Genomic DNA, 14,809 nt, shown 5'->3' on the forward strand with positions numbered 1-14,809 from the left:
TGGGAAGAACTTCTCCTCCGCTCTGACAGGGCCTATCACCTGCTGAGTCTTGTCACTTATTGAATAAATCGGCCCTTAGAGTAGAGTAACTGTAGCTTCAGAAACATTGTGAGAGCATCCTGTAAAAAACAGAGGACAGAAAATAAAGGCTGTTTTTTTCTCCAAAGCAGAGGAGAACCAGCAGGAAACCATGAGTCATGGTCAGTCACACAGACAATATATAGAGGGAACGTGGTCAGGTTTAATGACACCCTCTTTAACATCCGTGAGTGGTAGTTCTTAAAACACAGCTGACCATCAGTCTCTGCTTGGATTACGACTGTGTTATCACTATCCCTTATTGATTGATTGATTGAGTCTGGCTGTGTAAAGAGGTAATAGAGGAATAGAGGAATCGGACTTGGGTCCGGAAGGTTTTCAGGTTTCATGTCAGAGAAGATTGTGGCCTGAGTGTGACCTGGACTGGATCAGATGTCAGGTCCAGAATCATAACTGGTTTACAGAGAGATGATCACTTCTGTGGTGAAGATTGGTATTTACCAAACACTGTCTTTTTCTCCAAGAATTGGACATAGGACGTTATTAGGAAGACATGAAATACATTTTTTTTTGTGTGTGTTTAGTAACGATTTAGTAAATCTGGCCAAATACTAAAACCAAAAATACCAAAAAAAAAGGTCGACCGAAATATTCTCGTGTGTTGCGTTTGAGCAGATCGCAGATCTACAACAGGAGCAGTCGGAGCTGGAGAACTGTAACGCTGAGCTGGAGGACGAGGTGGAGATGAAAAGGGCTAGGTTTCAGGAGGAGATTTCTGAGCTGAAGGTAGGAAGAAGAACGGCAGAGATCCAACTGTGAAAGGAGGCACGCGACTTCATCGGATGATGTTTGCCTTGTCTCCCGTCTGTGTTTATGTTCAGATGACTCTCAGTGAAATGCAACAGAAGGAGGTGGATCTCCAGGCTCAGATCAAGGAGCAGTGTGAGGACTACCAGCAGTTGCTCTCTGAGAAGATGGCCAGAGACCTGGAGATCCTTGCCTACAGGTCATTGGGTTTTGTTTTTTTGTTTTTTGTTTTTTATCATTTAATATCTAAAAGACTTATTAATTCCTTCAGCATTTTTTTAAAATACATGGTCCACAGTAAATTGAAGAAAGACAGAGTAAACTTATAGTACAGCTACTTCAATCCTGATACCTGCTTGGTTGGAGTGCCTTCTAGTGAGAGCTTAAAAAAACTTTAAAAATTGGATTGTAGTTCGAATATTTAACATTAAAGAAGCATTAGAAATTTGAATCCAGCCCGAATGAACCTTTGTCTAACACAGGCGTGAACTAAGATAAATGACATGTAAAAGTCATGCATAAAAGCTAAAATGGTTTTCTATGCCACCTAGTGGGGAAACATGGGTATAGCAGGGAAAAGGCAGACATATAATGATAATATTAAAAAACTATATATTTGGAATGGTTTGATGGACCGGATTGAAAAACTGAACGGGCTGCATCCGGCCCCCGGGCCTTAGTTTGCCCATGTCCGTTCTAACACATACGGTAACACTTGTTTTCTCTGCTCCAGGAGTTTGGTGATGGAAGAGGAAACCCGGTTGTGTTCCCTGTGAACGAGGTCTACAAATCCGGAGGCTTCAGTTTTGGCTTAAAGTTCCAACACAAGCACACGAATCTAAAAAGATTTTCAAGGAAAACCCAGAATCGGAGCTGTTGTTTTGGCTAATACCTCGTTGTCGTGTTTGTCCCAGCAGAACGTGTTATTAACAAGCGAGGCTGAACTGACTGAAACTAGAGGGAAGAGGACAGGTATTCTGGATCCATGTCAACAGATCACTGAGGGACGACATTGACACTGGAAGGGAGGTGAAGGGGGACTATACTGGATTTGTCAGGGATTTATAAAGAAATTAGATGCCAAACAACCTTTTATGAATTCAGTTACAACTTGTATCACACATTGTGGTCCACTTCAATCATTTTCCTGGCCCACATATTGGAATTCTGAATGCTTAAAGGTTGTACTTTTGCTGCTTCTTCCTTCAGTTTCCCCTCTGGTCTCTCTGGTTCTGCTTCTTTTTCTGGTTCATTCTATGTTTTATCTTCTGGTTTTTGGAATCTTCTCAGTCTTTTTCTTCATATTTTCTGCTCCTTCTACATTTAATTCCTTGCGTTTAACCGTTGTTAAAGTTGCCCTTTTATCGAGATCAATAAAGATGTGATCTTTATGTGAGTTAAATGCACTCTATGCATCTATCTATGCATCCATCCATCCATCCACCCATCTATCTATCCATCCACCCATCTATCTATCCATCCACCCATCTATCCATCCACCCATCCATCCACCCATCCACCCATCTATCCATCCATCCATTCATCTATCCATCCATCCATCCACCCATTTATCTATCCATCCACCCATCTATCATCCACCCATCTATCTATCCATCCATCCACCCATCCATCTATCCATCCATCCATCCATCCATCCATCCATCCATCCATCCATCCATCCATCTGCCACTCTGCCTGTCCCTAAAACACTTGATTGATGAAAAAACCAGTGCAAACAAACAAAACCAAACTTATTGCTTGCTTATCCATGCTTAAATCCAACTACAGGAGCCTAGTTGGATATCTTCCACTGAGGTTTTGCAGGTTTTTTCGTTACCGAGTGCAGCAGAGATGTGTGCTCTGAATGAAGATTGGCAGCAGCTGGCTGATAAATCCTGACTGAAACCTTCTCATTTCCTGAACCTGCGTCAGTGGAATCAGACTCTCTTGAGCTCGGTCAGTTCTCCGAGGTATCTCGGCGGTTTTCCACGGCTTCACTCACACAAATAAACAGTGTCAGCTCCAAGAACAAGCCCTCGTTTTTTTTAACACTCTTCACCACAGTTGGACCATGGCAGAGCAGATGTGATGTTTTAAAAGGCAAATAAATACCAGATTACAAGTCCCTGAGTTGAAGAAGAAAATGCCAAAAAAAAAAAAAAAAAGGAAAAATATACAATTTCTTTTGAGAACATATTTCCTTAACAAGACGGGAACAAATAAATTATGGGGCCACTTGTCTCTGGAGTCAGGCATTGCCTGAGGGCCACAGGAAGTGGACATCCTACCCTCCCCGCCCCCTATTTTCATGATGTGCATGGTTTGTGTAGAATAATGCGTCAGTAGGAAATAAGACGAAAAACAGCCTCAAATTAAAATCAAAATCCTTAAAATAATGATGTTAATTAGATCAAAACTAAGGCTTTGACCAAGTCTTACTGGAGAAAAAGGAATAACAAACAAAATTCATATTGTAGCAGCGTTTAGAAGAATCGCAGTGGAGAGTTCCTGACGGGTGTACGTGTTTTATTCTTCTGAGATGTCTTCAAGCACCGTGAAAACCGAAGAACATAAACATAAATATTCACTGCTCATCTTAACAATGCTTAAATTGCGATGAAATATTTTACGTTTACAACTTATAGAACAAACATCGTATCAAACACGGCTTCACAGTATAAATACATATATCTTTTTTTTTTTAATCTTGCGCCGCTTAACCAAGGGACGCGAACTCCCGCGCTAGCTAACTTGCACGGTTAGGATCCAAATGTTCCCTGTAGCACTTTCCATCAATTTCCAGAGGTACAAAACAAACTGAGGAGGGGCTTTTCTCCATGTCTGCTGTGCGTTATTTATATATATATTTATATATATTTATAGATATATTTATATTGATATATTTAACACATAATCGCCCTGGAACATGAATGACAAGCAACAGTTCCAACCCCGTGTCATGAATGAGCCCTAAATAACTGCTGTAGCGGCCACTTGGACATATATTAGTAGGGGTGTCCGATATGAACTTTTTGCCGATATCCGGTACGATGATATCGTCCAAACGCTAAATTTTCTGATTCTGATATCAACCGATACCAATATATGCAGCCGACCCTACAAGCGATTCCAGCATGTTTGGCCAAACCCAAGCGTTGCATTATCGTGTTTTCATTATCGGAGTAAAATTCCATAACAATTCTCACAGATATTGCACAATTATGCTAATATCAGGCCAAAAACATCGGTTGGCCGATGTTATTGGACCTCCCTAAATATGACCAATTAGATTGTTGTCATCAATCACTAAGAATTAAGTGTGAGACTTTATTTTATGGCACAAAACTGTTTCAGATGTAAATATAATAATAATATATGAATCACGATTTTACCTTTTACTTCTTTTTTCCTTCGTTTTCCCACAGAGAGAAAACACAAATCAACGCTGCGGTGTTTGTGACAGCGTGTCTTTGTTCTCCTGTTCTGTCACGGCCCTGCAGTCTCCGAGGGTTTCCGCAATACCGACAATACTGTAGACCTGAGAGTGTGCTGACAGCCCTGACCCAGAGTTCACCTCCACCCTGACCCAGAGCAGGTGATAAACAGCAGCAGCAGCAGCGGCGGCGGCAGAGTTTCATCTTTATCCTGACACCTCTGGTCCAACTCCTGGTCTTCAGAATATCAGGAGATGAAGTGAAGCACTTAGGTTTTAATTTCCCTGCAGTCCAAACACTCGGCGATTCTGTCCAAGCTGCAGTTTTCTCTGTCCCCGAAAGATTTAACTTCATAAAAACAGTGAGAGTCGGAGTCGATGGAGGTTCAAAAAGTCTGGACTTTAGGGAAATACCAGGAAAAACAGACTCTGTGTTTAGAACGCTGTAGTTTTTTGGGTAAATAAAACTTGAAGTGCCCTTAGTCCTCAAGACGGGGTCAGGAGTGAGAGAGACTGAGTTAGAAAGATGAAAAATGCCAAAAGGATTGTTCTGAAATGACTCCTCAAAAACATTTAAGCAAGTACAAAAAAATGCAATTCCTTTACCGTTAGAATCTCATGCCATGCAACATCTTGTTTTTTTCCCATTTTTTTCCTCATATTTTTATTTTGTATTTTTCAATTTCTTTTTTCATATTTTTATTTTGTATTTTTCAATTTCTTTTTTTCATATTTTGAAGTAGCCTGAAGTAGCCTGGCTCAAATAGTGGGAAGGGCCCCGGTGAGGTGCCGAGGGGCCACAGGGATTGAGGGGGCGGGGAGGATCAGATGGCATGTTGGACAGCAGTGTGCCGCTGTTGTAATGCTTGAACGATAAACAAGCCTCCAGTCCACTAGGTGGCAGCGACTCATACAGGGGTTTGTACAGATAAGAAAATACGTATTATCGGATTCTCAATAGTATTTTGATATGGGGTGAGGACAGTAAAACCTTTATTGTACCAAGGTCAGCTAGTGGTTAAATTTTCAAAATAAAACATCTTTTAGTCTTTCTTCTGTTAGCATCAGAGTCTGAATGTCCTGTTGTTTTGAAACATAGATTATCTTTGAATAAAAAAAGTAAAGCGATACGACTGGATTCTTTTTGACTGAAGTAAGTTAGTAAAACTGAAGTACACTTTTTCACTATGTCCTACTGCGACCAGGTACCAAATGACCTACGGACCAGCACCGGTAAAAAAATGTAAATTCCTGCTATTTTGCCTTGGGCAAATACACAGGACAAACTTTTATTCACCTTTAATGTCGAATGTTTAAAAAGTTTGGCTTTAACTGGTTTGACACCAGAAAATGTGGAGGGGGGAAAAAATCACACTCAGTGGACGTTGCTACTGCGAGCTTGAGGGAAAATACGTCGGGCACAGTTAATGTAAATGTAGTCAGTCATGGCCTTGAGCCCTAACGTCACGCTGCAGGCTTTTGAACAAACTGCGGATCTTGTTCTCTCTCCGCAGCAGTCGTTCGTCTCTATCCAGACGCACAAATGGTCGTGCTCTGTTTCCCGTCAGAAAGTGGAGTTTTTTAAAAACCTGACATCACTCCAAAACATTTCATAATTATCTGGGTTGAAATGTAGTCTGTCTGTTAGCGTGAGGTCATTTCCACTTTTTCAAAGTTTACATAAGGATATGTAGGAAAGGTAAAAAAAAAAAAATGTGAATAATGCATAAGCAAAGTTCTGATAGAAGAGACAGCACAAACTTGCTGGAGAAACATTTTTTTTTTTTTTTTTGAATGGAGTGCAACGGTTAGCTAAAACACTGCCTCTGCAAAAAGAAGCTAAAAACTTACAGACAGATATACGCTACTAATATAACACACAGTAGCCTACCAGAAAATCAATTGATTGCTTAGCGGTATGAACTTCGTTAGCCTGTAAAAATCCATAAACTAGCCGCATCAACGTTTTAGCCGCAGGGTTCAAAGCATGTAAAAAAAAAGTAGCTGCTTATAGTCTGGAAATTACGGTATATCTCATACAGAGATCATTGCTTTGGAAGTGATTGCTCCCATATATAAACAATAGTTGTGTTCACGTGAGTGTGCTCAGAAATGTGCAACTCTGTAGCCTTTGTTGTTGCCAATAAAAAAAACCCCTAAATTAACCTCACACGCAAAACGGATTTGCATTTTTAAAAAAAATAGATTCAGATTGTGTTTAATGTGAACACGATGTGAAAATAAAAGTTTTTTGGGTTTTTTTTTCAACAGTTTGCTGCAGATCCTTCCAGAAGTGACGTCGAATGTTTGAAGACTTGTTTCTGCTTCTGCTCCTTCTCTGGACATTTATCTTCATCTTCTGGAACACAGCAGCCCCTGGCCTCGCTGCCAGCTCCTCGCTGCTTATTTGATGATTAAATACGTTCTGATTTTGCAGAGCCAGAGTTGTAAACTTCCTGTGCGGCTGCGTTTCACTCCGCCGCTCCCCAAAGGCCTGGCGTGAAACACCATTATTATCCCTGCAAATTAGCTCAGTTAACCCCCCCCCCCACCCTCTGCTCCGTCTCACTCTTTGTTAACCTCTCATTTTTCACTCTGTCTGAACCCTGGACCACAGGACCAGAAGACTGCCCTCTCCACCCCCCCCCCCCCTCCCCCCTCCCTCACCCTAGATTCTGGCCTCTGTGAATATTAAACAGCACAGGGTGCAGGAATGTCAGCAGAAAATTGGCAGCAGATGTTGTTGCAGGGTTTTTTGGTTTGTGAAGTGTTTTGTCTACAAACTAAGCTGTAAAACATCTCAGCCCTGACAGCTGCCCTGTTCAAACTCCGGGTTCAAAACAACGGCACGGTGGTGAAGGACTGTGGTGGAGAGAAGCTCAGGAGAAGGTCGGCAATCGGACGTCGGTCAGTGGTGGAGGAACCTTCAGAGGGAACTAGACTGTAATAAAGACACAGATGAAGCGCTCAGCTACCAAGACAACCTGTGGCCTAGGGTTTCAGAAACTCATCATCACTCAACACTACATCATCATCATCTTCCCCATCTTAAACCAGGTGTGTCAAACATACGGCCCGGGACCCAAAATCAGCCTGTTTGATGAATTTTGAATGAATAGATAGATGGATGGATGGATGGATGGATGGATAGATAGATGATAGATGGATAGATGGATGGATGGATGGATGGGTGGGTGGGTGTATGGATAGATGGACGGATAGATGTATGGATAGATAGATAGATAGATAGATAGATAGATAGATAGATAGATTGATAGATAGATAAACCAGGTGTGTCAAACATACGGCCCGGGACCCAAAATCGGCCTGTTTGATGAATTTTGAATAAACAGATTTTTGAATAGATGGATGGATGGATGGATTGGATGAATGGGTGGGTGGGTGGATGGATAGATGGACAGACAGATAAATGGGTGGGTGGGTGGATAGATGAATAGATATCGCTCTTGAACTTTCTTAAACTCTTGGGAAATACTCTCCCTTTGACACGTACTATATGTAGCCTTATATAATGCAAGGCAAAATAACCTAAAGACAACCAAAAGATAATATAATATTTATAATACACTTAAGACTTTTAAAAACTTAAAATTAAAAAGACTTAAAAGTTTTAAATGAATGAGTTTTAAAACCTGTTGTGAATTGATAAAATGAATCACTGGGGTGACTTTTTTTCTGTTAAAAATGTGAGTTTTCTGACCCCGCTGTTGTAAAAACAAACCCGTAGGAAGTGTTGACACGTGACGTCCACGATCCCGAGTCCATATGAAACCCATGAACGTGTTTTCATACCTTTCCTTCAGTCATCGTATCCTCGGAGTCAGAAGAATGTTAACACTCTGTAAAAATAACAACCAAACTAAGGATTGTAGAGTTTTTTGGTGACTTGAGTGATGAAAAAAAAAAAAAAAAACCTCCATTAGCTTTGAAAAATGAATGAAGGAAAGAGTAGCGGAAGGAATTTGAGGTGCAAGGAAAAATCCCATAAAGGAATGATCACGACCTCGACTCTCAGAAAAAACTGTGATATATATATATATCAGTAGCATCAGCAGTAGCAGTATCATCACCTCGATCATCCTCATCACCATCATCATCATCATTTATAGCATACTTATTAACCTAACATAGTCATCTCCGATCACCATCTTCATCATCATCTTCATCATTACCCTCACTATCCAGTGGCAGCCAACGTCATTTACCCCTGCTGTGTGCAAACCTCGACAGCTCCCCCTCCTTCACCTGGGCTTGTTTATGCTCTACTAATCCTGCCTTCTCAGTCATTCGGTTACTTTTTTTAAATTTATTTCAGTGTAAACGAGGGTATGAAGTTAGACAAAAACTAGCTCGAGCAGTAGGTCTACATAAGAAAATAAAAATATCAGTTTATATTATTTTGTTTTTTTGATTTTTAAGACGGACAATAACCCATGACGCTCCTTCCGAAACACATAGATACAATTCATCCTAGTTTCTTAACAGTGGCTGGACGGCGGCTGCTTTACATTTGTGACTCTGAACAGTAACTGTTGTGAACGTAACTTGATAGAAACCTGTCAAACACCGAGGATGGAGTCAGAGCTGCTGCTGCCTCTGCTGTGTTTGTGACGGAGCCACAGTGTTTTGTTTCTTTTGTTGTCTATTGAGTTTCTCTGCTGGCATCGCTGACAGAACGCTTTTAAAGACTTGCCAGAGTCTGAGCTCACACAGTCGGTTCTAATGAAAGCGTGCTCGTTAAAAAGAAGAAGAAAAAAAGAAGAAGAAGAAGAAAAAGAAGCTTAAAAACAACCAGCAGAATTGACATTTCACTTTGAGGTTCGGGCTGCGGTGGCTTTCACAGTCACTCTACAGTGGATTGGACGGGTCTTTTAGACTCGACTTGGTTGTTTAAAGCGCAGTACTGACTCAAAGACAAACATGGATAAGGCTGCTATGAGAGAGAGCTTAATTGTTAAAGTAGAAATCGTAGAAATCACTTCCTCCAGGTCTCTGCGGAACCAAAAGAGAAAGTCCTTAAAGTACTCACACTTCTTCATGTCTCCATCAGTCAAAAATCTTTTTCGTTTGGGACTTATACTCAGGTGCGACTTATATATTAAAATATATAATTTCACGTTTGTTATTTTCACACTGACAGCCACTAGAGGGCACTCTAGGCTTGTGTACCAATATCTGCTACTACTGCACCACTGAAAATTTACATGATCGTTATTTTTACATAGACAGCCGCTAGAGGGCACTTTATGCGTGGTACCAGTATCTGCTACTCCTGTATCACTGGAAATTTACGTTTGTTAATTTCTAAGTGATAGCCACTAGAGGGCAACCTAGTGTTGTGTACTAGTATCTGCTACTTGCGTACCACTGAAAATGTGTTTGTTATTTTCACACTTATAGCCTCTAGAGGGCACTCTAGTTTTGTGTTCCAGTATCTGCTACTCCTGTACCACTGAAAATTTACACTTCGTTATTTTCACACTGACTGCCGCTAGAGGGCACTCTAGGCTGAAACAAGTGTCAGAATGATTGTGAAGCACGGTAGACTGATTGATATTGTTGAGGAAAAGGACTTCGCCAAAGTTTTGACAAGTGCAACTCTCAACGATTCAACCATCCACTGTCAAGAGGCGCAGTGATGACTAAAATCCATCAACTCTATGAAGAGTTTGACATTTTTCTATATTAATAATTCTATCATTTGGATTATTCACAAATAAAAACACGTCCATCAACCTAGTGTTATTTGTTTTTTTTTTCCCATTATTCACAAATAAAAACACGTCCATCGACCTAGTGTTATTTGTTTTTCTTTTCCAGCAGTATACAGAAAGAAAATCGTTTGTCATACTTAGGAATGTAGGTTTGTCCGGATTATTCTTGATCTAATGTGGTCACAATTAATTGATTAACAGTGATTAATTAACTTCCATGCAATTATTCAGATTTATTGTGTGATTAATTCCGACGTGAGGATGAGGTTCCCGACGGTAACATTTCAATCAGAGCATGGATTTTCCTTTGATGTTTTTCTTGAGATAAATCAAACTTTGGGTAAATATTAGCTGACAATGTTTCTATGTGCTCTTGTTTGTGTTTCCCCTCTGTTAACATAACTTCATTGACCAGCGTCAGGTCTCTGCTCCATATCAACTGTTGTCCTACTTCTTCTTGTGTACACAGTTTTTATTTTCAACTTCCAGCACAGTTTCCCTAGCAGCTGATTGGTGGAACTGTGTTGACCCGTGACGTTTGGTTTTCTGCTGATGTTTACCTGCTGATCTGCAGGAAAGGCTGGAGCTGATTCTCGTGTCAAAGCTCGAAGTGAAGGTTAATGCAGACTGTTGACATAGAGAACAACCAAGACTCTGTTTACTGTTATACTATGCATCACTTTAAAACTCTATCTATCTATCTATCTATCTATCTATCTATCTAACGCGTGCCCGTTTTTCGTTTTTCAGCATATCGCCAATATGAACTTTACAGGAGGCAGGCAGTACCCTGCCTCACCTCAAGGGATCGTACGTGAACTGACAGGTGCTTTGGAGCTGCATTGGTGGCTTCAACAGAGGAAATTGAAAGTTAGCCGTCAAGCTAAAGCCAGTGAGTCGAGAATAGCGTTTTTTTATGCTCTGCCTGGTACGACTTACTATGGAGGATTGTATTTCAAGACTAAAACATTTCTCAAAACTGGACTTCCGGTCCAAACATAAGTGACGGAAGACAAACGCTGGAGCTAAAAGGTTAGTTTCAAACTACACTACAAACGAAAAGGCTGACTGTGTGGCTGCCCTGTAAGAAACCGCTTTCACGGCTTTCCTTTCCTTTTATTCTCATTTTGTGATAACGTCTGGACTAACTCGGGATACTGTGACCTGAAAAAATTGCAAAGAAGCCTCAGCAGACATGACAGATGAGCCACGCACATTCAAAGCTAGATATCTTTGACAAAGAAGCCTCAGCAGACATGACAGATAAGCCACGCACATTCAAAGCTAGATCTCTTTGAAAACAATGGAGGCTCAACATTAGCATACACAATGCTAAGGTGAGTGAAAACCGAGAGATTTTAAAAGACCTTATTAATGCAACCTGTTTACTAACCAAGCAGGAGCTAGCATTTGGTGCTAACGATGAGGAGCACGACATTTTGCCATTATTATGCGACAGTTTCCGTTATTGAACGCACGAGACAGGAGTTTCAACACAACACGCAAACAGTGAGTCAGAGACGAGAAGGAAAGACTGTATTATAACATTATGGACAATGACAGTGTTCAAATGAAAGCTCGGTTTGACCACTTCAGTGAGCTAGCTTTCCTCGGCTTGGTCGACTGTACCACATTTCATGAAATGTCACAACGTTTTGATGACACCAAACTGCAGCGTCTGTCAAAGTATGCAAGATTCTTTAACTTTGTATGCCTAAAGACTGATCTTGTCGAACTGTACATCTCGCCATCAGTCAGGAATGGATGCCAATCCGCTGGACAGCTTCTCAGCTTTTTGGCCAAGAAGCATCTAATCCAGACTGTTCCAGAGGAGAACTGACGTCTTTCTTCTTTGGCCATAATCTCCATCGAGACGGACTCTACAACCAAGTCTTAGAGCCTTTCGTAGAGAAGGATCGGCGCATGGACTTCATCTATAGATAAAGGTAAGGCTAAAAAGTGTTTTTTTTTTTCTTTTTAAATAAGATGTGAGTAGGACAAATTTTGTAGGACAAATATGTTCCTGTGGCCTCACCGGCCATGAACCTCACCGCACGTCACTAAGACAGTGGTATGTTAATGTGACGGAAAAAAAATAGAAATGTCTCTCAAAAGTCCTAACGTTTAACTTGTAAACTTATTTTAAACATCATAGTTGTACTGTAGGTAATAATCGGGTCCACGGTGGCAGGACTGTCTTTCTGTAAATACCTTCATTTAAAAAAACTAACAAAAAAAATGAGGTTAAAATGAAAGTTGTTAATTATTTAATTAATTAATTAATTAATGAAATAGGGGTTTAGTAAAAACAATACCACTATTTATCTGTAACAGTTTCAGCAGAGTCTTGAACCAAACAGAGTGAAACAAAATGCGGCGCTAACCACTTGGGACGCATAATACTTCCGGTCTTTTAAACCGTATTTCTTCTGCCTCAATGACAAAGCAAAAAAAAAAAAAAAAAAAAAAAATCAGTTTTTTTTTTTTACTTTACTAAGACGCTGATACTAACCCTACATCATGGCGTATAGGGTCAAAACACTCATAGGAAGTAAGGAAGTGAATGGCTCCACAGGTTTTATATATATATATATATATATATATATATATATATATATGATATAAAATAGTTTTATATGTTTCAGTTCAATAGTACCTCAGTATTTCTCTCATTTTTGTGTCCTGGGACTGATGATGTTATAAAACAATGCCAAGAAAAGCCTTGGCTCAAAAGAAAAATAAAGTTGAGGGAAAATTGTAGATGTGTTGTTTTAAAGAGAAGTTTATGTTTACAAAGTGAAGCCAACTCCTGCTGCAGACTCATAATATTTTTCCTGTGCCCTTGTTTTCATGTTTTTGAAGCCAAATTGTTTCCTGTTTTATTTCTGGTTGTGTTTTTATGAGCACCACACCGATCTGTCGCTGCTGTTAACACACATCTGAAGGTTTGTTCAAAACCTCCTGCTCTTGCTCTTACCTGCCTCCAGGTTCCCCTCTGAAAAATCAGTGACAGATGTTTAAACATGGTGTTTCTCCCCCGCGGACACAAACACTGACTAAGAGGTTTAGGATCGAGCATTGGAAATGGAAAAATGTAAAATGTTTGTCAGTATGAAGAACTTTCACAGCATTACCTCTGTTTTTGTTACTTTTAGAAATATTTAGACTTTTATTTACTATTTACTTTTAGAAATATTTAGACTTTTATTTACTCATATTGCTCTTTGTCCAGATGGGTAAAGATTTGAGGCGTTGGTAAATGACCATAATTCCAACAAGATCATGACAGCAGTAATGAGGTTTTGGACTGATGTTTCTGTTTAAGGTCATGGAGTAAAGGTAGAGAAGCTTATCAGTGTTTATGGAGGGTTTCAAGATTGGTGTTGTTTATTGCAATTCTGTAAGAAAAGAAAACATTTGTGGCTAAATCACAATTAACTTCTTCTGACCATAAAATAGAAAATAATTCTGTTGCCAAAAAAGACCAACACAACTTTTTTAAAAATCCTGAATTTCCTTTACTACATTAAATAAGACTGTTTGTTATATTACCAGACAATAGCTATTTATATAATACTATAATCTGAAAAAATAATAACAAATTGATATATCTTTGATCATGTAATAAATTCAAATATTTATGTAAAAGTGTAATTCACTTTTAGTTTTAAGATGGTATTTCATAATAGATTAAAACAACCAGGCAAAAAAACCCCACTTGTCCCAGCTTTTGTACAACTCGATTCCTTTTTCATAATTCAATTTCCCAGTCATTAATGACTTATTTGTATGGTACATAACAAATTACAAAAATATGCCGCTTGGGAAAATGACCCCAGTTTAAAAAAAAAAAATTTAAATTGTGTTGATCGGCAATTAAACATGTTTACACATTTTTAAAAATGTGAGAAAAATGACTACGCTGTTAACTGTAAATAATTATCAAAAAGACTAATTTTATGTTATAGATCCGTTTTTACACATCACAGTGTACTTTTTCCAGTTAATCTTGGTTTGTCTCTAAAACACTTCTGCTGCACAGACAATACTACAATTCTCGGCACAGCTGCGAACATGACCCGAGAGCAGCCAACTGCTGTTGCTTATTTATGCAAAAAAAAAAAAAAGAAAAAAAAAAGAAAAACGAAAAGTCACTTAGAGACAGTCTTGGCTTGAACAAACAGCCTTTCAATCATCTTCCCCAACAACGACGGAGGAATAAGTGACACTAGCAGCACCTGCGTGTGCGTGTGTGTTCGGTTTTAAAATCACAGTCGGAACAAACTGCAGCTGTTTGGAACCGCAGCAGCGCTGGAGCTGGATTAAATCCATCACTGTGTCTTTGTCAGACCTTCTCAGAGCTTTGTTGGTGGCAATCGCTGGAGAGTGACTGCAGTAAACTGGCTTTTTATGATGTGGCAGAAGTTGATTATGAGACTCGGTGCTAGGAGCACACCAGATGTTTTGTGCTTCTCTGATTATATACATACATCCAGAAGGGACGTCTGTTTGGTCCCAGTGCCTTTTCTTCTCTCTGGGGCTTGAAGGAGTTTTGCCAATCATTTGAAGAACCTCATGAGAATTGGCAGCTGGATCTGAGAGTGCTTTTTTACAATTGGCTGCAGCTCAGTCATCAGAGTGAGAATTGTTGTTGTTGTTGTTCTTATGTGATAAACAGTTAGAAGATATAGTACAGTGAAGTTGTTTTTATTTAATGAGAAGAAACTCTTTTTTTTAAACTGATTTTTGACATTGTTCTCATAGACCAGGCATGGGCAAAATACGGCCCCGGGGG

General features: G+C 39.7%; 2 protein-coding genes across 8 annotated transcripts in view; both read left to right on the forward strand.

Moving 5' to 3' along the window:
• vimr2 (vimentin-related 2) overlaps nucleotides 1-5,428 on the forward strand; it is a 12,156-nt gene extending 6,728 nt beyond the window's left edge. The window contains exons 8-13 of one of the 7 annotated variants that reach the window (XR_003051952.1): nucleotides 715-825; nucleotides 921-1,045; nucleotides 1,580-1,627; nucleotides 1,764-1,875; nucleotides 2,635-2,802; nucleotides 4,272-5,428. Coding sequence is in view for 1 of the 7 variants with exons in the window: in XM_008326418.3 (XP_008324640.1) it covers nucleotides 715-825; nucleotides 921-1,045; nucleotides 1,580-1,622 (279 nt within the window). In the remaining 6 variants the exon portion in view is untranslated. Of the gene's footprint in view, nucleotides 1-714; nucleotides 826-920; nucleotides 1,046-1,579; nucleotides 2,294-2,634; nucleotides 2,993-4,271 lie in introns of those variants that run through there. The other 6 variants (XR_003051953.1, XR_003051951.1, XR_003051949.1 and 3 more) reach the window with 6 other exon arrangements.
• A 5,920-nt stretch (nucleotides 5,429-11,348) lies between these two features.
• Nucleotides 11,349-14,809, forward strand: part of xpnpep2 (X-prolyl aminopeptidase (aminopeptidase P) 2, membrane-bound) — a 74,801-nt gene continuing 71,340 nt past the window's right edge. The window contains exon 1 of the mRNA XM_025063482.1: nucleotides 11,349-11,960. The gene's annotated coding sequence lies outside the window, so the exon portion shown is untranslated. The remainder of the gene's footprint in view (nucleotides 11,961-14,809) is intronic.

The sequence above is a fragment of the Cynoglossus semilaevis genome, chromosome 15, assembly GCF_000523025.1.
Source record: "Cynoglossus semilaevis isolate Cse_v1.0 chromosome 15, Cse_v1.0, whole genome shotgun sequence".
Taxonomy (NCBI): domain Eukaryota; kingdom Metazoa; phylum Chordata; class Actinopteri; order Pleuronectiformes; family Cynoglossidae; genus Cynoglossus; species Cynoglossus semilaevis.